The sequence below is a fragment of the Chiloscyllium plagiosum genome, unplaced genomic scaffold, assembly GCF_037043375.1.
Source record: "Chiloscyllium plagiosum isolate Xiang-an unplaced genomic scaffold, Cpla_swu_hap1 HiC_scaffold_3, whole genome shotgun sequence".
NCBI lineage: Eukaryota > Metazoa > Chordata > Chondrichthyes > Orectolobiformes > Hemiscylliidae > Chiloscyllium > Chiloscyllium plagiosum.
In genome coordinates this window covers 91,635,597-91,661,119 of record NW_028270141.1, presented here as the reverse complement: position 1 = coordinate 91,661,119, position 25,523 = coordinate 91,635,597, and the positions used below count along the sequence as shown (strand labels likewise).

At 42.4% G+C, this 25,523-nt stretch overlaps 1 protein-coding gene across 3 annotated transcripts in view; it reads right to left on the bottom strand.

Moving 5' to 3' along the window:
• klhl32 (kelch-like family member 32) overlaps positions 1 to 25,523 on the bottom strand; it is a 312,283-nt gene that overhangs the window by 260,375 nt on the left and 26,385 nt on the right. For 2 of the 3 annotated variants that reach the window (XM_043685376.2, XM_087981512.1), the window contains exons 2-4: positions 5,842 to 5,990; positions 5,048 to 5,129; positions 4,293 to 4,473 (exon numbers count right to left, since the gene is read on the bottom strand). In XM_043685376.2, the coding sequence (XP_043541311.1) occupies positions 4,293 to 4,473; positions 5,048 to 5,070 (204 nt within the window). In that variant the 5' untranslated portion in view covers positions 5,071 to 5,129; positions 5,842 to 5,990. Of the gene's footprint in view, positions 1 to 4,292; positions 4,474 to 5,047; positions 5,130 to 5,824; positions 5,991 to 25,523 lie in introns of all 3 variants that reach the window. The other variant, XM_043685379.2, reaches the window with a different exon arrangement.

Below are 25,523 nucleotides of genomic sequence, written 5' to 3'. Positions count from 1 at the left end.
TATCCCAAGCAGGGAATGGTCTGGCAGTAGTTAGCACTGATGCCTCACAGTACTAGGGACCCAGGTTTGATTCTACCCTGGGGTGACTGTCAGTGCACAGCTTGTACGTTCTCCCTGTGTCTGTATGGGTTTCCACCGGGTGCTCTGGTTTCCTCCCACAGTCCAAAGATGTGCAAGTTAGGTGGATTAGCCATGCTGAATTACCAATAGTATTCCGGGACGTGTAGGTTAGATGCATTGGCCATGGGAAGTGTAGGATTACAGGGACATGGTAGGGTGATGGGTCTGGGTGCGGTGTTCTTCGGAGGGTCAGTGTGTACTTGTTGAGCCAAATGGCCTGTTTTCACACTTTTGGAATTCTTGGATTCCAACGAGACAGATCTTGACAAGATAATTGTCTCATCCAGTCCACTGTCATGAGACAGGCTGTACAGTGAGTAATAAGCGTAACTGTAACAGAAGAAAAGTACAGTGCATGCTGGAGATCTGGAAGAGCAGGAAGTGCTGGAGAAACGTATCAGGTCTGGCAGCATCTGAGGAAAAAGAAACAGAATTAATATGGAGTCCAATATGATGCATCTTTGGAAAGGAAGCATAATGCAAATAAGCATCATGTATATTACCATATAGAGACATCTTAACAGAACAGTTCTCTTGAGCTGTATCGATGTATGAAAACTTTCCTAATTTGCATCCTCCCTCCCCACTATCAATGACCCCAGGTACATGTTCCATGTGAAGCAGTGACTTGCCAGCATTGATTTCAATCTAGCCTACTGAATGTGCAACTCACAATGTGGTCTCCTCTACACTGGGGAGACTAAAACACAAACTGGGTGGCACTTTGAGGAATGCCTCTGCTCCATTTGTAAAAATAACCCCAGGCTTGCCTGCCATTGCAACACATTACCGCATTCCCATGCCAATATGTGAGTCTCAGACCTCCTGCAGTGCTCCAGCGAAGCCCAACATAATCCAAAAGAACAACATCTCATCTTCCATCTTGATACCTCACAGCTCTCAGAACTCAACATTGACAATTTCAAAGAATGAACACCTTTCTCCATATTCAGTACTTCCAGGTTCTGCTATTTATTATCCAGGTTATTTCTAGCACATTTGCAACTATTCCCACTTTCCATGAGCAATCATTCAGCATTTTTCTCTCCCAGCTTATCAGCATCCCCTTTGCTTCTGTTTCTCTTCCTCTCTCTCTCTGGTCGCCATTTTCATCTCTTCAATCACTTCTTTCCTCCAGTCCCTATCAATAACATAAATGCCAACACTTCCCTGCTACTTTCAGTTCTGAAGAAGTATCTCTGGACTTTACTTTTAGATTAGATTCCCTACAGTGTGGAAACAGACCCTTCAGCCCAACCAGTCCACACCGACTCTCTGAAGAGTAACCCACCCAGACCCATCACCTTCTGACTAATGCACCAAACACATGGCCAATTCACCTGACCTGCACATCTTTGGACTGTGGGAGGAGATCGGAGAACCCAGAGGAAACCTACGCAGACAGGGGGAGAATGTACAAGCTCTACACAGACAGTCACCTGAGGTTGGAATCGAACCTGGGACCCTGGTGATGTGAGGCAGCAGTGCTAACCACTGAGCCACTGTGCCGCCCAAAGAAATGGAGCTGCAGTGAGCCTGACATAATTTGAACATGCAACCTTCTGATCTGGAGTCAGACGTGCTACCGTTACACCACAACACACAAACTCTGTTTCTTTCTGCCACAGATGATTCCAGACCTGCTGAGTTTCTCCAGTACTTTGTTCTTGTTTCAGATGTTCAGCATCCACAGTGTTTGTTTTATTTTATGCAGTTCCTTGTGTTGGATGACGTATTATTCAAGTAATTTGTTGTCAAATTGTCCAACCAAACCCTTAAAATGCCTATGTCAAGTGCATCCCTACATCAAGCTCCTAGCCTATTGTATAACTATATGCCCTTCAAAATACCTACTATGTTGTCTAATTCGTTTCTGTACTATATACACAAGTTTAATCATCTCTCATACTGGCCAACCAGCTAATCTCTTAGCTCCAAATATTCAGAAACACTTTATTCAATCAAGAGATTAGATTAGATTAGATTCCCTACAGTGTGGAAACAGGCCCTTCGGCCCAACCAGTCCACACTGACCCTCCGAAGAGTAACCCACCCAGACCCATTTCCCTCTGACTAATGCACCTAACACTATGGACAATTTAGCATGGCCAATTCACCTGACCTGCACATCTTTGGACTGTGGGAGGAAACCGAAGCACCCGGAGGAAACCTGCGCAGACACAGGGAGAATATGCAAACTCCAGATATAGATCTGAATTTCAGTGCCTTTCATAATGATGACTTTAGCTCAGACTGATCTTTGTTTACTGACGGTTTTTGTTCACATGTATCTGTTCAATGTCTGTAGCCTGAATGAGAGAAACTGCTAAACATCATTAAATGTACATGAGCACATGGGCTAGTGACGAAGCTGAACTGTGCTGTCAGAGTCATCAATTTGGTTGTAACCTTTAATTTAGCATTGCTACAATAATAGTGTAGAGCCAGTTTATTACAGAATTACAGTTGTTAGATTATTAGAGGTTGCTGACTTCTAAATTATATTGAGTAAAGAAATGTTCATTTTACATTTGCTTTGAAATTAAACCATTGTGACAGCAAAATAGTTAAGAATACAAGGACCGGGGTAAATAGCAATTGGCCAAGATACTTTCCCAAATTCAAATTCCTGACTCAGAGTCATCCGCTCCTCGTAGGATCTTGTTGCTCCAGTGCCTGTCCATATCCCACAGGTCAAGAGCCACATGTAGTTTTAGTATCACCCTAAGATATACTCTTGAAACACCCAGCACCCACCACAAACTGACAGAAATAGCATACAGTGACACACACATGAGCCTCAACACCAGTTCAGTAATATTCAATGGCCAGTGAGCTACTCAAATTTCTGCTTCAACCCCCAGGGCCCAAAGGCAACTAGTGATAACTAGCATCCAGCCTCCACATATGAACAAGGTGAATATAAATCAATCGTCTAATAGAGGACTTGCTGAGATTCCTGAAAGGGGGCCAATTCTCAAAACCCCCAGAATATCTACTGAAAAAGGAGAGAGAAGATTGGACAGCAATGAAGCAATATTAGCAAATACAACAGGTGATCAAATAACAGAGGATGTGAAAGGTGAATTGGAAGATACATCAGAAGCTGGCTTTTTGGGACTAGGATATTACTGTGGATGTCCATGCCTTGATTATAATTATTTCTCATTTATTAGGTTGCAACTTGCATGCCAAGTTGGACTCATTAATGAACATGGAGTTTGCTGCTGGCATAGATGCCAAAAAGAACAGATTGCATCTCTTCAGATTGTTCCCAATCAGATAGGGTTTCTAGGGAGGTGCAGCTCTATAGACTAATTGGAACTCAAAAACCTAACCTACCAACTGACTACTACAATTGGGCCACCAGTGATAGTGGCTTCCTTGGACATGGACAAGGTCTAAAAGGGGAGACTGTGGTGCACATAGGTACAGAAATTAATTACACATTAGACAAATATAAAAGCACATATAGATATATAGCAGGTTGGGAGCTTGGTGTGGGGTGACACTTGACTTCTACGAAACTTTAAGATGAGCTTCCTCACCATTATCCAACTGCTCATTATCTTTAAAAAGTGTCAATTGTTTATAAACTATAAATATGTCATAGACTTTTATATTTTTACACACTAGGTTTGAACGCAACACAAAAATCGTTCCAATATTAAATTGATTAATTAATTGATAAATGCACAATTATTCTGCATATTCAAAGCAGATCTATGGTTCCACTGATGTACATCTGTCAAAAGAAGAATAAAAAGGAATTCTTGAAACTTGACAGGGCTTGTCCCAATCACTGGACCTCTCGAAGTTCTTTTACAGCCAAAATTTTGAAGTGTTGAACTGTCATTACTTGTTGCGTAATTTTGGAATGTTGTTTAAGAAGGCAGTGGGAGCAGATCATTGAATATTCTTAAGGTGGAGGCACATTTGATTCCTTTGCCTGACAAGAATTCAAAGGCTATCGGGCATATTTGGGAATGTGGAGCTCAAAACATGGCAGAATAGATGATGGAAGAGCAGTTAATAGATAAAATGGACTGCTTCCACTTCTACTTCATACGTGCATATTTAACTAGGTAGCCAACTACCTTCAAATGGGATTCACTTCTTAGAAGCATCAAAAATACAGTCTGCTGCGAATATGAAAGTGTTGACAAACTTACTCGGAAATAATCACTGCATGCTGCCAGCACGGCTTTGTGGGCATGGAATTTTTGTTCCTCAGCAACCAGAATGACATCGCATAGTATCCCATCATTCCTTTGCTGGTTCAGAGCTGCTAAAACGGCATCCTTATGAGACTTCGATTGGCAGAGCCTGTGACCTGTCAGCATCTCTTTAATGCTGTAAAATTAAACAAAGTAGTTTGTCAAGAAAGAGAAGGCTCTACCCGTCAAACAGTACACTGCATTCAAAATATATTACACTGAGTGAAACATATCCCCTACACTAAACTATTCTCAATAAATGAAAGCAGCAATCCTTTAGAAATAAAATGAAAGCTTTCTTTCTAACCAATAACTAGAAAATGATGAAACAACCATCCAGCTAGTGAGAGCCACAGGCTTGGTTAGAAACAAGGCTTTAAAAATCTCACGAATGCTCAACACATGATTAAATCCCGAGACAGAACCTGTAGCAATGTAGACAATAATAGCTGGCTATTTTGTACAGAGTGTGCATTAAAACTGTTTTAAGAGTTCAACTTAAACCACAGACAAGTATATTAGAAATAAAACAGGAAACAAAGAAACTCACTAAATTGCCTACATCTAACTAGCTGTGGAATACAAGTCACTGACAATATTTCACTGCTGCAGACTTGTAGTCTGACAAAAGGGTCAAATGCTTCAACTAAATTAAATACCAGCTAGTTAAATGTTACATCACACACACTCGTGGGTCAGATACACAGTACCTGAGGCACATCTCAGATGGCATATTCCAATCCAGACCCAGCAGGTATCAGTACAAAAGGCGATGAAGGTGTAAGCGCCCAGCTGAAAGTGCAACAATGGAATAGCAATGTGTGAGCATGAATAGGTTTGGCTCTAATTGACTGTACAAGCATGGATTCCAAAGGCTCATCCAACACTGAATTAGGTTTATCACAAACAGCAAATGAAAGGATGGTTTAGATTAATGATTATGCAGCTTCTGCCTTGGGTTTTCCATTTTTCAATTTGTACAGGGTTTTAAGTTAAGAAATTATTTTGTTTATAACAGTTGTATTCAGTATTACACAAAATAATTTTACAAAATGGACAAATCAGCTAATTGACAAAGCATTACTAGAATATTTTCAAAACGTCATATCCTTTATCAGCAACAAAAACAAAAATAAACAAACAAACAAAATCTTCTATACACCCATCTCTAATGTTAGAAGATCTCCCATGGCAGTGTTAAACTGAAGGATGTTCTTTTAGAAGTAAAGGAGAGTTATACAATGTAATACACAATGAATTTCTAATCAATAGGTAAATTACATCTATGTGGCAGCGTTAAGACCACTAGGCTTAATGGTTGTAATTAGGTCAATGAGAGCATTTTCTTTGTGGAATGTCAGCTGTTTGTTAATAGCTACTAGAGTCTCTAGTCTATTAACAAACAGCATGAAATGACTAGCTAGCAAGCTTCCTTTCTTTATAAAATTAAACATTTGAATGTTTGAAGATGTTGGAAGTGTACTAACGATATTATAAAATATACCACGGGATGGAGAGATTGTGAGAAGCAGATTCAGCCAGAGAGATGGATGGTGTCACCAGTGAGCGGAGTTTGTAGTGGAGTTGAAGATGGTAGTTTACTGATGTCCAACAATTTTCAGTGGCCTTGTTCACAGCAACTTGATGAATGGTCTGTTTTAAAAAGTCAAAAGAAAAAGTGAAAACTATCATTCTGTTGTGTACATGACGCTCTGTCCCTTGTGGACTGCAAAGTTTAATTACTCAGAATCAGACATACTGCACAGAAACAGACCCTTCAGTCTAACTCGTCCATGCCAACCAGACATCCCAATCTGACCTAGTTACATTTGCCAGCATTGAATCCATTTCGCTCTCATCCCTTCCTGTTCATATACCCATCCAGGTGCCTTTTAAATATTGTAATTGCACCTGCCTCCACCATTTCCTCTGGCAGCTCATTTGCATACATACATTACCCTCGGGAAAAATAGCCCTCAGGCGCTTTTTAGATCTTTCCCCAACTCTCAGAAAGAAACCTTGGCTATTCACCCTATCAATGCTCCTCAAGATTTTATGAACCTCTATAAGGTCATCCCTCAGCCTCTGATGCTCTAGGGAAAACAGCCCCAGCCCACTCAGCCTCTCCCTATAGCTGAAATCTTCCAACTGTGACAACATTCTTCTATATATTTTCTGAGCCCTTTCAAGTTTAACAACATCTTTCCTACAGAAGGGTGACCAGAATTGTACAGTCTTCTAAAATTGGCCTCACGAATGTCCTGCACAGACACAACATGATGTCTCAACCCCTGCACTCAATGTTCTGACCAATGTCTACCTGAGACTCTACTTTCAAGGAACAATGCACCTCCGCCCCTAGGTCTCTTTGTTCGGCCTTTCCAGTAACTGCACCAACCCTGCCTGGCTTGTCTTACCAAAATACATAGCTCACATTTATCTAATTTAAACTCTATCTGCCACTCCTTGGCCCATCTGATCAAGGGTCCTGTTGTACTCAGAGATAATTTTCTTCACTGTCCACTACACCACCTATTTCGGCATCATCTGGAAACCTACAAACCATACCTCCTATGTTTACATCCAAATCATTTTTATACATGACAAAAAGCAGTGGACCAAGCATGGATTCTTGTGGAACACTGCTGGTCACAAGCCACCAGTCTGAAAATCAACCCTCTACTACCACCCTGTGTCTCCTACCTAAAGCCAATTTAATATCCAGTTGGCCAGCTCTCCCTGGATCCCATTTGATCAAATCTTATTAACCAGTCTACAATGCATAATTTTGTCAAGCGCTTTGCTGAAATCCATATAAACAAGGTCTACTGCTCTGCCTTCATCAATATTCTTTGTCACCTCTTCAAAAATCTGAATCAAGTTAATGAGACATGATTTGAAAATGTGTTGCTGGAAAAGCGCAGCAGGTCAGGCAGCATCCAGGGAACAGGAGAATCGACGTTTCGGGCATAAGCCCTTCTTCAGGGCTTTCCTGAAGAAGGGCTTATGCCCGAAACGTCGATTCTCCTGTTCCCTGGATGCTGCCTGACCTGCTGCGCTTTTCCAGCAACACATTTTCAGCTCTGATCTCCAGCATCTGCAGTCCTCACTTTCTCCTCCAGTGAGACATGATTTCCCATTCACAAAGCCTTGTTGACTATCTCTAATCAGTTCATGCCTTTCTAAATGCATGTTAACCCAGTCCCTCAGAATCCCCTCCAAAAACTTACTCACCACTGATGTAAGGCTCACCGCTTTATAGTTCCCTGGCTTTTCCTTACAGCCTTTCTGAAATGATGGCATCACATTAAATGCCAACCTACAGTCTTCTGGCATCTCACCCATGGCTGTTGATGATACAAATATCTCAGCAAGGGGTCCAGCAATCTCTTCCCTAGCTTCCCACAAAGTTCAGGGAAACACCTGATCAGGTCCCAGGGATTTGTCTACCTTTGTGCATTTTAAAGACTTCTAGTACCTTCTCTTCTGTAAATGATCTCTTTTGAAAATATCACTATATTTTCCCCAAGTTCCCGAGCTTCCATGCCCTTCTGCACAGTAAACACTAACAAAGTATTCATTCAGTATTTCACCCATCTCCTTTGGATCCATACAGACACCCACATTGATCATGAAGGGTCCCTATTCTCTCCCCGGTTACTCTTTTGCCCTTAATACACTTATAGAACCCCTTTGGAGTCTCCTTAACCCTATTTGCCAAATCTATCTCCTGTCCCCTTTTTGTCCTCCTGATTTTCCTCGAGTATCATCCAACTGCCTTTATACTGCTCTAGGAATAATTTGATCCCGGCTGTTTATACCTGATAATACGCCTTTTTCTTGACTAGTGCCTCAATTTCTCTAGTCACCCAGCATTCCGTACACCTTCCAGCCTTGCCATTCACCCTATAATGAAAATATGGTCTCTGAACATTCATTATCTCATTTTTAAAAGCATCCCATTTTCCAGCTATCCTTTTACCTGCAAATATCTGCCCCAATCAACTTTTGAGAGCTCTTGCCTCATCCCATCACTGGATGAATTAGTATTTACTGCTCATCTCTTGTTGCACTCAAGAAGATGGTGGCAATAGAGCACTACTTCATCACAAGCATGTTACTGCAAGAAATATATTCAAACTGCCCCAAAATAAATATGCAATGTATTTCATGACTTACACCATACTAAAATGGCCACGCAAACTAATCAAATCCTTGCTTGAACAAACACTGATGTATCATTGAACATTATACATTTTCTCCAAAGATAATTGTCTCAGCAGAAGATTAGCTACCATTACTCTTCAGCTGTATATTTGCTTCCTGAGGAAATTGTTCCAATGTTATCCATTTGTTAAATGCTAATGGAGGTTAAAAAAAATGCTGTTTATTGTAATGAGTTGCTTGCTAAGACAGACCTATTTTGACCAAGTACATTTGAAAGGAAAAATTGCTGGTTTCTCACAGACAATTTACTTTTTATACCTTACAGACATTGCAGCAAATATAACAAACATGAACAAAATGTTTCATGAATCCAATCCTCGTTACTGCTTTGAACAAGACCATTTAGCTTCTAACATTGAAGAATCATAGCAGTTATTGTATGTTATAGCAACCTGTTACCCTACTGCAATGGAGTTCATTTCCCAAAAATTATTTTGAAAGACATGCCTTCAGGAAAAGGAGCATCAGATTATTTCTCACACTGACATCAAATATCGATTGACAGATCCTGATTTTCTAGTACATCTTTCATGATATAAATACAGATGCCATTTTGAAAAAAAAAACCTGCTGCTGAAACATTTCATTGGGTTGTAACTTCCAGAACATACCTTGCTTCAATACAAGGTTTGTACAAAAGATTATTTGTACATTGTACATTGATGTGAACAGTTAGTTCATGGTGAATAGCTCTGTTGAAGAGTCACTAGACTTGAAATATTAACTTGCTTTTCTTCCCACAAATGCTACCAGACCTACTGAGTTTCACCAGCAGTTTTTCTTTCAGATCTTCTACATCTGCAGTTCTTTATTCTATTTATATGAACAGTTAGCATTGTTTTTCTTCAGATTTGGAAAGACAGAATCATCAGGGCATGAGACAGTAACTTATCCGACCCAGGCAAGGCCAGGTAGCAGAGATGGGAAGGAAAGTAGAATTGAAACCATAATCAGGTAGGCCATGATCATATCCAATGGCACAGCTAGCAATTCCTGCTCCTAATCCGTATGTTTCTAAATTGTTTAAACAATCTATTACTCTTCCTATTTTTTATATCTTTGCACTTTTAAAATAAGAATATTCATCTTACTATAAATTATATATCAAACTTGACGTCCGTGAATACAAGCAGTGACACATCCTCCCGTGATCCTATGGTGATAGATTCTTGTTATAACACAATGCTGCAGGAAAACAATTCTGCTCATTTCTTCTCAGAAGCCTCTTCTGAAAGAAGAGAAATGCAGATGACAATCATCACCATCTCCAATATGCCTTCAGCGAAACAGAGAAGACATAAAAAAGGAAGAGATAATGAGGGCACGTAACAACGGCAGGGCATTTATCATGGGTGTCTTTAGACTTCATGCAGTTTGGAATAGTCAGATTGGCAGAGAAGCCATGAGGAAGAATTCACAGAGTCTATTCAGGACAGGTTCCCAGAATAACAAATCATGGATCCAACCAGGCATCAAGTTTTTTTGGATCTGGTGATGTGCAATAAGGCAGGTTTAATAAATGATGTCAGAGTAAATGATCCATTAAGAAATTGTGACCATAACATGAATTTAGCATCCAGTTTGAGAGGAAGGAACTTGGATCAGAAACAATTGATTAGATTAGATTAGATTCCCTACAGTGTGGAAACAGGTCCTTGGGCCCAACAAGTCCACACCGACCCTCCAAAGAGTAACCTACCCAGACCCATTTCCCTCTGACTAATATACCTAACACTTATGGGCAATTTAGCATGGCCAATCCACCTGACCTATATATCTTTGGATTGTGGGAGGAAACCAGAGTACCTGGAGGAAACCCACACAGACACAGGGAGAATGGGCAAACTCCATACAGACAGTCGTCCGAGGCTGGAATCTAACACAGGTCCCTGGTGCTGTGAGGCAACAGTGCTAACTACTGATCCACAGTGTCGCCCAAAACAATTGTGCTGAGGCAAAATAAGGGCAATTACAAATAAGTGAAGGCAGAGCTTGCTAGAGTGGGCTGGGAATGGAATTTAGCAGCAAAGACAGTTGAGAAACAATAGCAGGCATTTCAGAAAATAGTTTAAGGTTCACAGTAAAGGCATACTCCAGTGAATAAGACAGAATCCTTGAAGATAAGCCACTGGTTAACCAGGTGAAGGTAAGGATAGAGTCAAATTGAAAGAAAAAACATACAATATGGCAAAGATTAGTGGTAAGATTTTTGCAGCAGAGAGCGGCGGGAGCTGGGCGGAAGTGAAGTCGGAGCGCAAAGCCGGTTGGAAGGTAAGTGATTGTTATTTGAGTGAGTGTATTCTAGACCCCAGGTCCTACAAAGTAGGGCCTCCCTCCCACCCTCCTAGAATCAGGGGATGTAGAGTCAGTATGGATAGAGCTGGAAATTCTAAGGGTAAAAAGACCATCTTGGGAGTTATCTACAGGCCCCCAAACAGTAGTCTGGATGTCGGATGTAAGTTAATCAGGAGCTGAAATTGGCCTGTCGCAAAGATGTTACTACAGTTGTTATGGGGGATTTCAACATGCAGGTAGACTGGGAGAATCAGGATGGTATTGGACCTCAAGAAAGAGACTTTGTGGAGTGCCTCCGAGATGGATTCTTAGAACAGCTGGTGCTGGAGCCTACCAGGGAGAAGGCAATTCTGGATCTGGTATTGTGCAACGAACCAGAATTGATCAGGGACCTCAAAGTGAAGGAGCCATTGGGAAGTAGTGACCATAATACAATAAGCTTCAATCTGTAATTTGAGAGGGAGAGGATACAATCAGAAGTGACATTATTTCTGTTGAATAAAGGGAACTATGGAGCTATGAGGGAGGAGCTGGCCAAAGTTCAATGGTGCAATACCTTAGCAGGGATGACAGTGGAGGAACAATGGCGGATATTTCTGTGTATAATGCAGAAGTTGCAGGATCAGTTCATTCCTAAAAGGAAGAAAGATCCTAGGAGGAGGCAATGGGTGGCCATGGCTGACGAGGGAAGTTAAGAAACATATAAAGTTAAAAGAGAAAAAGTATAACATAGCAAAGATAAGTGGGAAAATGGAGGACTGGGAAGCTTTTAAAGAACAGCAGAGGATTACTAAGAAGGAAATACGCAGAGAAAAAATGAGGTACGAAGGTAAACTGACCAAAAATTTAAAGGAGGATAGTAAAAGCTTTTTCAGGTATGTGAAAGGCAAAAAAATAGTTAAGACTAAAATTGGGCCCTTGAAGACAGAAACAGGGGAATATATTACGGGGAACAAAGAAATGGCAGAAGAATTGAATTGGTACTTCAGATCTGTGTTCACTGGGGAAGACACAAGCAATCTCCCTGAGGTAACAGTGGCTGAAGGACCTGAACTTAAGGGAATATATATTTGCCAGGAATTGGTGTTGGAGAGACTGTTAGGTCTGAAGGTTGATAAGTTGCTGTGGTTCTGTTCGCCGAGCTGGAAGTTTTTGTTGCAAACGTTTCGTCCCCTGTCTAGGTGACATCCTCAGTGCTTGGGAGCCTCCTGTGAAGCGCTTCTGTGGTGTTTCCTCCGGCATTTATAGTGGCCTGTCCCTGCCGCTTCCGGTTGTCAGTTTCAGCTGTCCGCTGTAGTGGCCGGTATATTGGGTCCAGGTCTATGTGTTTGTTGATGGAGTTTGTGGATGAGTGCCATGCTTCTAGGAATTCCCTTGCTGTTCTTTGTTTCGCTTGCCCTATAATGGTAAAGTTGTCCTAGAAGCATGGCACTCATCCACAAACTCCATCAACAAACACATCGACCTGGACCCAATATACCGGCCACTACAGCGGACAGCTGAAACTGACAACCGGAAGCGGCAGGGACAGGCCACTATAAATGCCGGAGGAAACACCACAGAAGCGCTTCACAGGAGGCTCCCAAGCATTGAGGATGTCACCTAGACAGGGGACGAAACGTTTGTAACAAAAACTTCCAGCTCGGCGAACAGAACCACAGCAACGAGCACCCGAGCTACAAATCTTCTCACAAACTTTGGTTGATAAGTCCCCGGGGCCTGATGGTCTACATCCCAGGGTACTGAAGGAGGTGGTTCGAGAAAGCGTGGATGCGTCGGTGATTATTTTCCAGAGTTCAATAGATTCGGGATCAGTTCCTGCGGGTTGGAGGGTGGCAAGTGTTGTACCACTTTTTAAGAAAGGTGGGAGAGAGAAAGCAGGAAATTATAGACCAGTTAGTTTGACCTCAGTGGTGGGAAAGATGCTGGAGTCTATTATAAAGGATGAAATTACGACACATCTGGATAGGTTAGAGTCAGCATGGATTTATGAAGGGGAAATCATGCTTTACTAATCTTCTGGAATTTTTTGAGGATGTAACTCTGAAGATGGATGAGGGAGATCCAGTAGATGTAGTGTACCTGGACTTTCAGAAAGCTTTTGATAAAGTCCCACATAGGAGGTTAGTCAGCAAAATTAGGGTGCATGGTATTAGTAGCAAAGTACTAACTTGGATTGAAAGTTGGTTGGCTGACAGGAAACAAAGAGTAGTGATAAATGGCTCAATTTCGGAATGGCAGGCAGTGACCAGTGGGGTACCGCAGGGATCAGTGCTGGGACCGCAGCTTTTTACAATATATATTAATGATATAGAAGATGGTATTAGTAATAACATTAGCAAATTTGCTGATGATACTAAGCTGGGTGGCAGGGTGAAATGTGAGGAGGATGTTAGGGAGATTACAGGGTGACCTGGACAGGTTAGGTGAGTGGTCAGATGCATGGCAGATGCAGTTTAATGTGGATAAATGTATGGTTATCCACTTTGGTGGCAAGAACAGGAAGGCAGATTACTACCTAAATGGAATCAATTTAGGTAAAGGGGCAATTCAAAGAGATCTGGGTGTTCTTGTACACCAGTCAATGAAGGTAAGCATGCAGGTACAGCAGGTAGTGAAGAAGGCTAATAGCGTGCTGGCCTTCATAACAAGAGGGATTGAGCATAGAAGCAAAGAGGTTCTTCTGCAGCTGTACAGGGCCCTGGTGAGACCGCACCTGGAATATTGTGTGCAGTTCTGGTCTCCAAATTTGAGGAAAGACATTCTGGCTGTTGAGGGAGTGCAGCGTAGGTTCACAAGGTCAATTCCTGGAATGGTGCGACTACCTTACACTGAAAGACTGGAGCGACTGGGCTTGTATACCCTTGAGTTTAGAAGACTGAGAAGGAATCTGATTGAGAAGTATAAGATTATTAAAGGATTGAACACTCTGGAGGCAGGAAACATGTTTCCGCTGATGGGTGAGTCCCGAACCAGAGGACACAGCTTGAAAATATGGGGTAGACCATTTAAGACAGAGATGAGGAGAAACGTCTTCACCCAGAGAGTGGTGGCTGTGTGGAATGCTTTGCCCCAGAGGGCAGTGGAGGCCCACTCTCTGGATTCGTTTAAGAAAGAGTTGGATAGAGCTCTCAAGGATAGTGGAATCAAGGGTTATGGAGATAAGGCAGGAACAGGATACTGATTAAGGATGATCAGCCATGATCATATTGAATGGTAGTGTAGCCTCGAAGGGCAGAATAGCCTACTCCTGCACCTATTGTCTATAATCTATTGTCTATATTGTCAATAAGGATGTAATTTATATGCTTGTGTATTGAAAAATCAAACACTACTTGCAGATACTGACACTTACCAACAGGTGGTGATGGACCTGACTCCACAGCTAGAAAACCATATTACAGCATCATTGAAGAAACTGCACATGACAGGTGATACTAACAAAACAGATGGCCAAAAGAATGAAACCTGAAGGATCCAACTCACTCAGTTTCTACAGATTACCAAAAGGTACACAATCTAGGCCCACATCCACCACCACCCAACCTCCCCCCCCCACACCACCACCACCCAGCCCCCACCTAGGACCCATAGTTTCGCTTCCAGGCAAACCAACATACAGACTAGCCAAAGAACTTCAACGCAAACTGAAATACCTAGGAGAAAACTCACACTACTCCATCCTCTCCGCCCAGGAATTCCTAAACATCATCACAAACACCAAGGTAGAGGACAAGGAGGTCATTGTGACGGCTCTACTCACATCAATAGACATCACCCTGGCGAGAGAAACACTGGCCGCACTATTAGGGGAACCAAGGACACAAACACCAGACAGTACAAACTCCATCAGTAAGGACAGTAATCTTAAGCTAGTAGACCTGTGCCTCACAACCCACTTCACCTTCAATGACTACATCTACAAACAAATCAATGGGACACCCATGGGATCAGCAATATCAGGATTCTTGGCAGATGCAAAGGTTGGATTGAGCATCCCTCCTCACAATCCAGCCCAAACTTTGGATCCACTATGTGGATGACACCTTTGTCAACATGAAATGGAACAAATTAGAAGAAACCCACGAACACATAAACAACATCCTTACTGGCATAAAGTTCACCAAAGAGGAAGAGAACAACAACAGACTCCCTTTCCTTGGTGTCACAGATGAACAAAAAGCCACTGCAGAGCTGCAGACCAGTGTCTCCAGGAAGGTGACATACACAGACCAGGTACTCAACTCAACCAGGTACAGGAGCAATCCGTCTCAGACTCCTCCCTCCCCTTCCTAGACCTTTCCATTTCTATCTCGGGCGACCGAATCAACATGGACATTTACTATAAACCGACCGACTCCCACAGCTACCTAGACTACACCTCCTCCCACCCTGCCCCCTGTAAAAATGCCATCCCATATTCCCAATTCCTTCGTCTCCACCGCATCTGCTCCCAGGAGGACCAGTTCCAAATCCATACAACCCAGATGGCCTCCTTCTTCAAGGACCGCAATTTCCCCCAGACGTGGTCGACGATGCCCTCCACCGCATCTCTTCCACTTCCCGCTCCTCCGCCCTTGAGCCCGCCCTTCCAACCGCCACCAGGACAGAACCCCACTGGTCCTCACCTACCACCCCACCAACCTCCATGTACAGCGTATCATCCGCCGTCATTTCCGCCACCTCCAAACGGACCCCACCACCAGGGATATATTTCCCTCCTCTCCCCTATCAGCATTCCGAAAAGACCACTCCCTCCGTGACTCCCTCGTCAGGTCCACACCTCCCACCAACCCAACCTCCACTCCCGGCACCTTCCCCTGCAATCGCAAGAAATGCAAAACTTGCGCGCACACCTCCCCCCTTACTTCCCTCCCAGGCCCCAAGGGATACTTCCATATCCACCACAAATGCACCTGCACCTCCACACACATCATCTATTGCATCCGCTGCACCCGATGTGGCCTCCTCTATATTGGGGAGACAGGCCGCCTACTTGCGGAACGTTTCAGAGAACACCTCTGGGACACCCGGACCAACCAACCCAACCACCCAGTGGCTCAACACTTCAACTCCCCCTCCCACTCCACCAAGGACATGCAGGTCCTTGAACTCCTCCATCGCCAGACCATAGCAACACGACGGTTGGAGGAAGAGCGTCTCATCTTCCGCCTAGGAACCCTCCAACCACAAGGGATGAACTCAGATTTCTCCAGTTTCCTCATTTCCCCTCCCCCCACCTTGTCTCAGTGAAATCCCTCGAACTCAGCACCGCCTTTCTAACCTGCAATCTTCCTCCAGCCCCCACCCCACTCCGGCCTATCACCCTCACCTTGACCTCCTTCCACCTATCGTATTTCCAACGCCCCTCCCCCAAGTCCCTCCTCCCTACCTTTTATCTTAGCCTGCTGGACACACTTTTCCTCATTCCTGAAGAAGGGCTTGTGCCCGAAACGTCGATTCTCCTGTTCCTTGAATGCTGCCTGACCTGCTGCGCTTTTCCAGCAACACATTTTCAGCTCTGATCTCCAGCATCTGCAGTCCTCACTTTCTCCCCAGGAGCAATCATCCCAACACTCACAAACGGAGCTGCATCAGGATATTATTTCAATGAGTCATAACACATGCAGCACCCAGGAACTATGAGATGCGAGAGAAAAACACCTGCATAACGCATTCAAGAATGACAGGTATCTGATAAGCACAATCTGCAGATTCTTATACAGCAAACCTAAACAAGACAACAACACGCCCAGAGACTCTAGCCACACTACCATACATGAAAGACATCTCGAAGATAACGACCAGCCGACTCTGGCCCCTTGACATCAAGGCAGCCCACAAACCTACCAACACACAAACAGCTCCTGATGGATCAAGAAGACCCTGTACCAACAACCAGCAGAACTAACATAATATACAAAATACCATGCAAGGACTGCAACAAACATTACATCAGACAGACGGGCAGGAAACTAGCCACCAAGATACACGAGCACCAACTAGCCCCCAAAAGACGCAACCAATTATCACTAGTATCCTTATCAAAGGCAACAAGGGACACCAGTTCGACTGGGACAATACATCCATCATGGGACAGGCTAAACATAGACACACAGGAATCCCTAGAGTCCTGACATTCTATCAACAAACACATTGATTTGGACCCCATTTACCAACCTCTTAGAAAAAGAACCGGAAGTGATATCACCCACCACAACAGACCAAGACACACAAACAGAAAGTGGGACAGAACACCAGCACTTCTACAGAGGCTCACTGATGATATTACCGAGCATGATGAAGAAACATTTGATAACAAATCTTCTAGCTCAGTGAGCAAACTTACAGCCAAACACTAATAGCATCCCAAAATAACTAAATATTTAAGTAGCAAAAGGGAAAAAAGGAAATTAATACAATAATGGTCACAAGAGAAAATGTGTGAGGGAATCTTATGAAGCTAAAGACCAATAAGTCCCTTGAACATGATGGGATGCATCCTAAGATATTCAAGGAAGTAGCTACAGGGAGAGATAATGGGTGCATTGGTAGCAATCTTCAAGAAATACTTAGATTTTGGAAAAATCCCAAACGATTGGAAAACTGAAAATGATGCACCTTAATTTAAAAAGGGAAGGAGACAAAAACAAGAAAATGCTAGGCCAGTTACGTTAATGTTAATTGATAAAATATTAGAGTCTAGTATAAAGGATGTGATAGCAGAGCATTCAGAAATATGTACTACGCCGAAGCAGTGTCAGCATGGCTCCATGAAGGGGAAATCATACCTGACAAGCAGAATACATAACGGAGAAGTATTTGATGTACTACGTTTGGATTTTCAGAAGGTATTTGATAAGGTTGCACACAGAATCATAAAATACCTACAGTTCAGAAAGAGACCATTCTGCCCATCAAGTCTGCTCTATCTGCCATGGTTCATCATTTCACATAGCTAATACAGCACCCTGCTCATCCCTGATTACTGGGGGGTAATTTAGCATGGACAATCCACCTAACCTGCACATCTATTGATTGTGGGAGGAAACCAGAGTACCCAGTGGAAATCCATGTAGACAGGGGGAGAAACTCCTTACAGGTAGTCACCGAAAACTAGAATTGAAGCTATGTATGTGGAACTCTGAGGCAGCAGTGCTAGCCACTGTGCCACCATGCTCCTCATAAAGAGGTTACCTACGATGAAAGCCCATGAAGAGGGAGATAGTAAAGCAGCATGGATAGAGAACTGGCCGTCTAATAGACGACAGAGTTGAGATAAGCAAAGGGAATATTCAGGATGATGATCTGTAACTAGTAGTAGTATGCTGAATGAGTACTAGGGCTAAATTATAGACAAAACAGATGGTTCTGATATAAAGTGATAGTTCTGTTCTCATGCCATCTCGCTTTACATGAGAATCGAGCAATAGCTGTCCCATTTAAACTAATGGGGCCAGAATTATGTTATAGCCAATACAGGTAAGAAAAGTTTGTGTTCTTCAAATAACGGGCTAAAATCTTCAATAGCATGAAAGCCAATCCATGTTCAAGAAACACATGTTAGAGCAGAGCAGAGCCTAGAGGCCATAGGGTGAGAAGGGAAAAATTTAAAAGGGACCTAAGAGGAAACTTTTTCACAGTGTGTGGTGAGTGTATGGAATGAGCTGCCAGAGGAAGTGGTGGAGGCTGGTACAATTTAAAAGGCATCTGGATGGGTATATGAATAGGAAGGATTTCAGGGGATATGGGCCAAGTGCTAGCAAATGGGACAAGATTCATTTAGGATATCTGGTTGGCGTAGACAAGTTGGATCTAAAGGTCTGCTTCTGTGCTATACATCTCTAGGACTCTAAAACTGACTGTATACATTCCTGATTTGGATGGAAGTAGTGAATGCATTAAAGCCACGTTTGCTTTCAGAGGAGACTACTGATTGGTGAGCACATGGACCATGACTGGTACAGCCACAGTTAATTACGATTGACAGTTAACTGCCAAACTTTACTTTCATTTACATAGAACATAGAACATAGAAGAATACAGCGCAGTACAGGCCCTTGGGCCCTCGATGTTGCGCCGATCCAAGCCCACCTAAACTACACTAACCCACTATCCTCCATATACCTATCCAATGCCCTCTTAAATGCCCATAAAGAGGGAGAGTCCACCACTGTTACTGGCAGGGCATTCCATGAACTAACGACTCGCTGAGTGAAGAACCTACCCCTAACATCAGTCCTATATCTACCCCCCCTTAATTTAAAGCTATGCCCCCTTGAAATACCCGACTCAATACGCGGGAAAAGGTTCATACTGTCGACCCTATCTAACCCCCTAATCATCTTGTACACCTCAATCAAGTCACCCCTAAACCTTCTTTTCTCTAGTGAAAACAGCCCCAAGTGCCTCAGTCTTTCCTCATACGATTTTCCTTCCATACCAGGCAACATCCTGGTAAACCTCCTCTGCACCCGTTCCAATGCTTCCACATCCTTCCTATAGTATGGCGACCAAAACTGCACACAATATTCCAGATGCGGCCGTACCAGAGTCTTATACAACTGCATCATGACCTCAGGACTCCGGAACTCAATTCCTCTACCAATAAAAGCCAGTACGCCATATGCCTTCCTCACCGCACTATTTACCTGGGTGGCAACTTTCAGAGATCTGTGTACATGGACACCAAGATCCCTCTGCTCATCCACACTACCAAGTATCCGACCATTAGCCCAGTACCCCATCTTTTTGTTATTCTTCCCAAAGTGAATCACCTCGCACTTAGCTACATTGAATTCCATCTGCCACCTTTCTGCCCAGCTCTGCAGCTTCTCTATATCCTGCTGTAACCTGCCACATGCTTCCTCACTGTCAACAACTCCTCCGACTTTCGTATCATCCGCAAACTTGCTCACCCAACCTTCTAACCCCTCTTCCAGGTCATTTATAAAAATGACAAACAGCAATGGTCCCAAAACAGATCCTTGCGGAACACCGCTAGTGACGGCACTCCATGAAGAAACTTTGCCATTAACTACTACCCTCTGTCTTCTTCCATCCAGCCAATTCCTAATCCAAACCTCCAACTCACCCTCAATGCCATATCTCCGTATTTTCTGCAGTAGTCTACCATGGGGAACCTTATCAAACGCCTTACTAAAATCCATATATACCACATCTACCGCTTTCCCCTCATCAACCTCCTTCGTCACCTTTTCAAAGAATTCAATAAGGTTTGTGAGGCACGACTTGCCCTTCACAAAACCATGCTGACTATCCTTGATCACATTATTCCTATCCAGATGTGCATAAATCCTATCCCTTACAATTCTCTCTAAGACTTTGCCCACAACAGAAGTGAGACTCACCGGCCTATAGTTACTAGGGCTATCCCTACTCCCCTTTTTGAACAAGGGAACCACATTTGCTATCCTCCAGTCTTCTGGGACTACTCCTGTAGACAAAGAGGACATAAAAATCAAGGCCAATGGCTCTGCAATCTCCTCCCTTGCTTCCCAGAGAATCCTAGGATAAATGCCATCAGGCCCAGGGGACTTATCTATTTTCACCTTTTCCAGGATTTCCAACACCTCTTCTCTACATACCTCAAAGCCATCCATTCTACTTATTTGTGACTCAGTATTCTCATCGACAACAATGCCCTGTTCCTGAGTAAATACTGAAGAAAAGTATTCATTCAGTGTCTCCCCAATCTCTTCCGCCTCCACACGCAACTTCCCCCTACTATCCTTGACTGGACCTATTCCTACCCTAGTCATTCTTTTATTCCTAACATACCTATAGAAAGCCTTAGGGTTTTCCCTAATCCTATCGACTAAGGACCTTTCATGTCCCCTCCTTGCTGCTTTTAGCTCTCTCTTCAGGTCCTTCCTGGCTACCCTATAACTCTCAATCGCCCCAATTGAACCTTCACGTCTCATCTTGAGATAGGCCGCCCTCTTCCATTTAACAAGGGATTCCAATTCCTTATTAAACCACGGCTCCCTCGCACGACCCTTTCCTTCCTGCCTGACAGGTACATAATTATCAAGGACACTCAATAGTTGCCCCTTGAACAAGTTCCACATATCATTTACACTCTTGCCTTGGAGTCTACTTTTCCAAGCCACACATCCTAAGTCATGCCTCACCGCATCATAATTTCCCTTACCCCAGCTATAATTCTTGCCCTGTAGTACACACTTATCCCTCTCCATCACGAGTGTAAAAATCACCGAATTATGGTCACTATCCCCAAAGTGCTCGCCTACCTCTAATTCTAACACCTGGCCTGGTTCGTTACCCAGAACCAAATCCAGTATGGCCTCACCTCTTGTTGGCCTGTCTACATATTGTGTCAGGAAACTCTCCTGCACACATTGAACAAACACTGACCCATCTAACGAACTTGAGCTATAGCTTTCCCAATCAATATCAGGAAAGTTAAAGTCCCCCATAACAACCACCCTATTACTGTCACTCATCTCCTGAATCACCTTCCCAATCCTTTCTTCAATGATTCTAGGACTATTAGGAGGCCTGTAAAAGACTCCTAACAGGGTGACCTCACCTTTCCTATTCCTAACCTCAGCCCAAACTACCTCAGATGGCAAGTCCTCATCCATCGTCCTTTCCACCGCTGTAATACTATTTTTTTTCTTTTCTTTTTTTTGTTTTTTTTTATGGGAGAGGCTGGTGGTAGCGGCGGAGGACCAGAAGACGGACAATCACAATCCCTTCAACAGCAACAAAAACAAACCCGACAAAACTTCGGCCGCCGCCATCTTTCCGAGCTAATGCGCACGCGCCCATTTGAAAGTTATCTTGTTAAATCTGATTAGTCAAGACTTTGTCCTCAGAAGAGAGAACTGCTGACTATTTCAGTTGAGAAAATTAAACAGCTCCTTATAATAGCACCTTCTAAACCCACATCCATCTCAAAGGACAAGGACAGCCACTACCTGTAAGCTTCGCTCTGTGCCACCCACTGCAGCCCTGCCTTCATTAAACATTCTAGTTTAAATATTTATGTTCTACCGTGTTTACCCAAAAAGCTTTGGTTCACTTCACATCAACCTCACAGATGATCTTTCTTTTCCTCATTCATTAATATGTTTTACTTGACGGCTCTATTTTGATCCATAATGAGCATTCTCCGACTGCTCCTCGGATGCTGCCTGACCTGCTGTGCTTTTCCAGCACCACTCTAATCTAGGCTCTGGTTTTCAACATCTGCAGTCCTCACTCTTGCCTATTCTCCTACTTACTCTGTCAAATTATATCTCCTTGAGATAGACAGATGTCTATCTCTCTTACGTCCAAATCATTTAGCCAAAAGGAAAACCACATCCTATCAATCTGAAATATGCTTACCCCTACACCTAGTTTTTCCAACCCCTAACCATATCATCCCACACAATAATAAATGAAGACAGCAGGACATGTTGAGAGCAATGTTAGTAAGGTATGCAGAACCTATGGTTTCTCTTGGAAATATATCACTGTTCCTTCAGTGTTGCTGTGTTAAAACCCTGCAACTCCCTAATTGGCACTGAGTCTAATTACAGCAAATGAATTGCAGTTGTTCAAGAGGGCAACTTACCAATACATTCAAGAGCAACTTGGGATGGGCAATAAATGTTGGCCTAGTCAGTGACACTGTCATTTCATGAATTTAAAATGTACTCAAAGGTCCCATAAGCGGGAGGAGCAAAAGTAGACCTTTCAGTCCATCATGTCTGCTCCACTACCTGATGAGGTCATGGCCAATAATCTTCAACTCCACTTCCTGCCTTTTCTCCATAACCCCCGATTCCCTTACTTATTAAAAATCTGTCTATCTATCTTAGCCTTGCATATACTTACTGGCCCAGCCTCAACAGCCCTCTGTGGTAAATAAATCCACAGATTCACAGCCCTCAAGAAGTTTCTGCTCACCTCTGTGCTAAATGCATGACTCCCCCTTCTGTGATTATGTCCTCTGGTCCTAGACTCTCCCACAAAGTGAAATAACTTTTTCACATCTACTCTGTGAAGTCCATGAAGAATCTTTTAAGTTTCAATAAGATCTACTCTTATTCTTGCAAATTTCATTGAATACAGGCCCAATCTACTCAACCTCTCTTTATAAGACAGTCCCTCTATATCTATACCCATATCAGAACTGTCTGCCATACAATGTGGTGGACATGGGGTCATTGAGTAGTTTTAAGGAAGATGTAGATAAATACCTGAAGTCAAGATAGATGGGAATGTACAATTCAAAACACAAACACACCCACCAGGATCTGACTGAACAGTGGAGCAGGCTCCAGGGGCTAAATGGCCTACTCTTACTCGTCATTTGTATTTTCATATGTTCATAATTAGAATCTTGTATTACTGATATAACTCTGTTGAATCTCCACCAAAGGTTGTCCCCAGCTGTAACATCCTCCCTTGAAAGAAGTGCTCAGAATTATATGCAATGTGTGAAGTATAGTTTAATTAGTGTCTTGAATTAATTTAATATGGCATCTTTTCTCTTGACACCTTTGTGTAATATTCAGAACTTTCATTTCCCTTTATATCCTTTACTACTAGTGTTCAAATTTTATCTTCACTGCTGTCCTGCCTCCTAATTCTTCTTCTCATATTATTAAACATCCTAATTTAAGTATTTCGGTTCGACCTTGTTTACTCAAAAAGCTTTTGTTCACTTTACACCAATGCCACATATGTTTTTTTTCTTTCCTCACTCTTAATTTTTAGTTTGGGTTTAATTTTTTTTTATTGTTCTTTATTCCCCAATATCTTCTACTTGACGGCTCCATTTTGATCCATAATGAGCATTTCCCTACTTACTCTGTCAAACGATATCTCCTTGAGATGGACAGATATGTATATCTCTTACATCCAAATTATTTAGCCAAAAGGAAAACCACATCCTATCAACCTGAAATACGTTAACCCCTAAACCTTGTTTTTCCAACCCCTAACCATATTGCTCCACACAATTACGATTGAGGACGCAGGACAGGTTGACAGCATTCTTAGTAAAGTATGGAGAACTCGTGACTTCACTAAAATAGAGGCACAGAGGATAAGGAAAAGCAGGCAATAATAGAACTGTACAAAACACAAATTTGATCTCAACTGCAGTATTCCAACTGGTTCTGGACACATACTTTAGTAAACTTGTGAAGCTATTGGAGAGATTGAAGCAAAGATTCAAGAAAATGGTCCAGTGTTGTAGAAGTTGCAACATGGGAAGAACATTTTTCACAAAACAACTGGTTAAAGGTCTACAAAGTTAAAAATCACAACACCAGGTTATAGTCCAATAGGTTTAATTGGAAGCACACTAGCTTTTGGCACGCCGCTCCTTCATCAGGTAATAGTCCACCATTACCTGAAGGAGGAGCGGCACTCTGAAAGCTAGATTGCTTCCAATTAAACCTGTTGGACTATAACCAGGTGTTGTGTGATTTTTAAACCTTTGTACACCCCAGTCCAACACCGGCATCTCCAAATCATGGTTAAAGGTCTGTAATTCACTACATGAAAGTGATGTGGAGGTAGGATTCACGCCATTCAATAGGAAATTGGAATGTTATATGAAAAAGAAGGATATGTGGGGTTGCAGAGAGGAGGAGGATACCTGAAATGGCACTAACTGCATTTCTCAAAGAAACAGCTCAGACATGATGTGCCAATTGGACTTATTCTAAGCTGTATCACTAAGTTATTCTTCAATAATTTTGACCTGATTTAGGAAGTGAGGTATTAAGTTATATTCTGTTTGATTGTGTTTGGTGGTTAAACAATATATGAAAAGAAGAATATTTTTAATGACCAAGCTCAAAAGTTAGGTTATTGATTTATGGTGTTATTGCTGAAGCTAATGCAAATGTAAGCAAATAAAATGCTTTCAGGTAAAAAGGGATTCATTCAAAGACACAGCTGTGCTTTAAATTCATTTAGTTTATAACTTGAAGTACATAGTTGACCTATATATTAATTCTGTATGGCTATTTTTAAAGCAATTTTTGTTACCTCATTTAATGCATTAACAGGTGAAGCTGCACATTTTTCTTTTAATTAAAGGATATTAAATGCCTTTGAAACTTTCCAGAATACTTTGTTGTATCAGTTGAGGCATTTGGCAGTGATAATTAGTCACTGGCAGGTGACACTACATACTCTAAACAGACACACATTATTAAGATAATGTGGCACTGGTAGAATAGAGATTTATGGAGTTGGTCACCTAAGAGGAACAAGCAAGACACAGAAGGGATGTGACTGACATTTCAAGGACAAAATCAGGAAATAGTCAGAAGAGCTAGGTATTCTGAAGTAGATGAACTGAAAGCTACTAATTTTCTTGAGTAACATTACTCTTGTACTGGTTAGGATGAACATACCAATTTAAGTGATGCGTACTTGTACTTGGAATGAGTCTTGTAACTAATCCAAAGCATTAATCTTTTCTATTGGCTGTCAATTCAATCTATTTGTAATTGAAGTTAAAGTGACTAGCAACATATTTTAGCACTGAACCATTTTATGGTTACATTCACTCTGACAGCACTTGCCTTCATGTTCAAGTACAGACATGGATTATAAAAGAAACAAACAATTCAGTCTATGCTGGTACTTATGCTTCACTCAAGCTTTCAT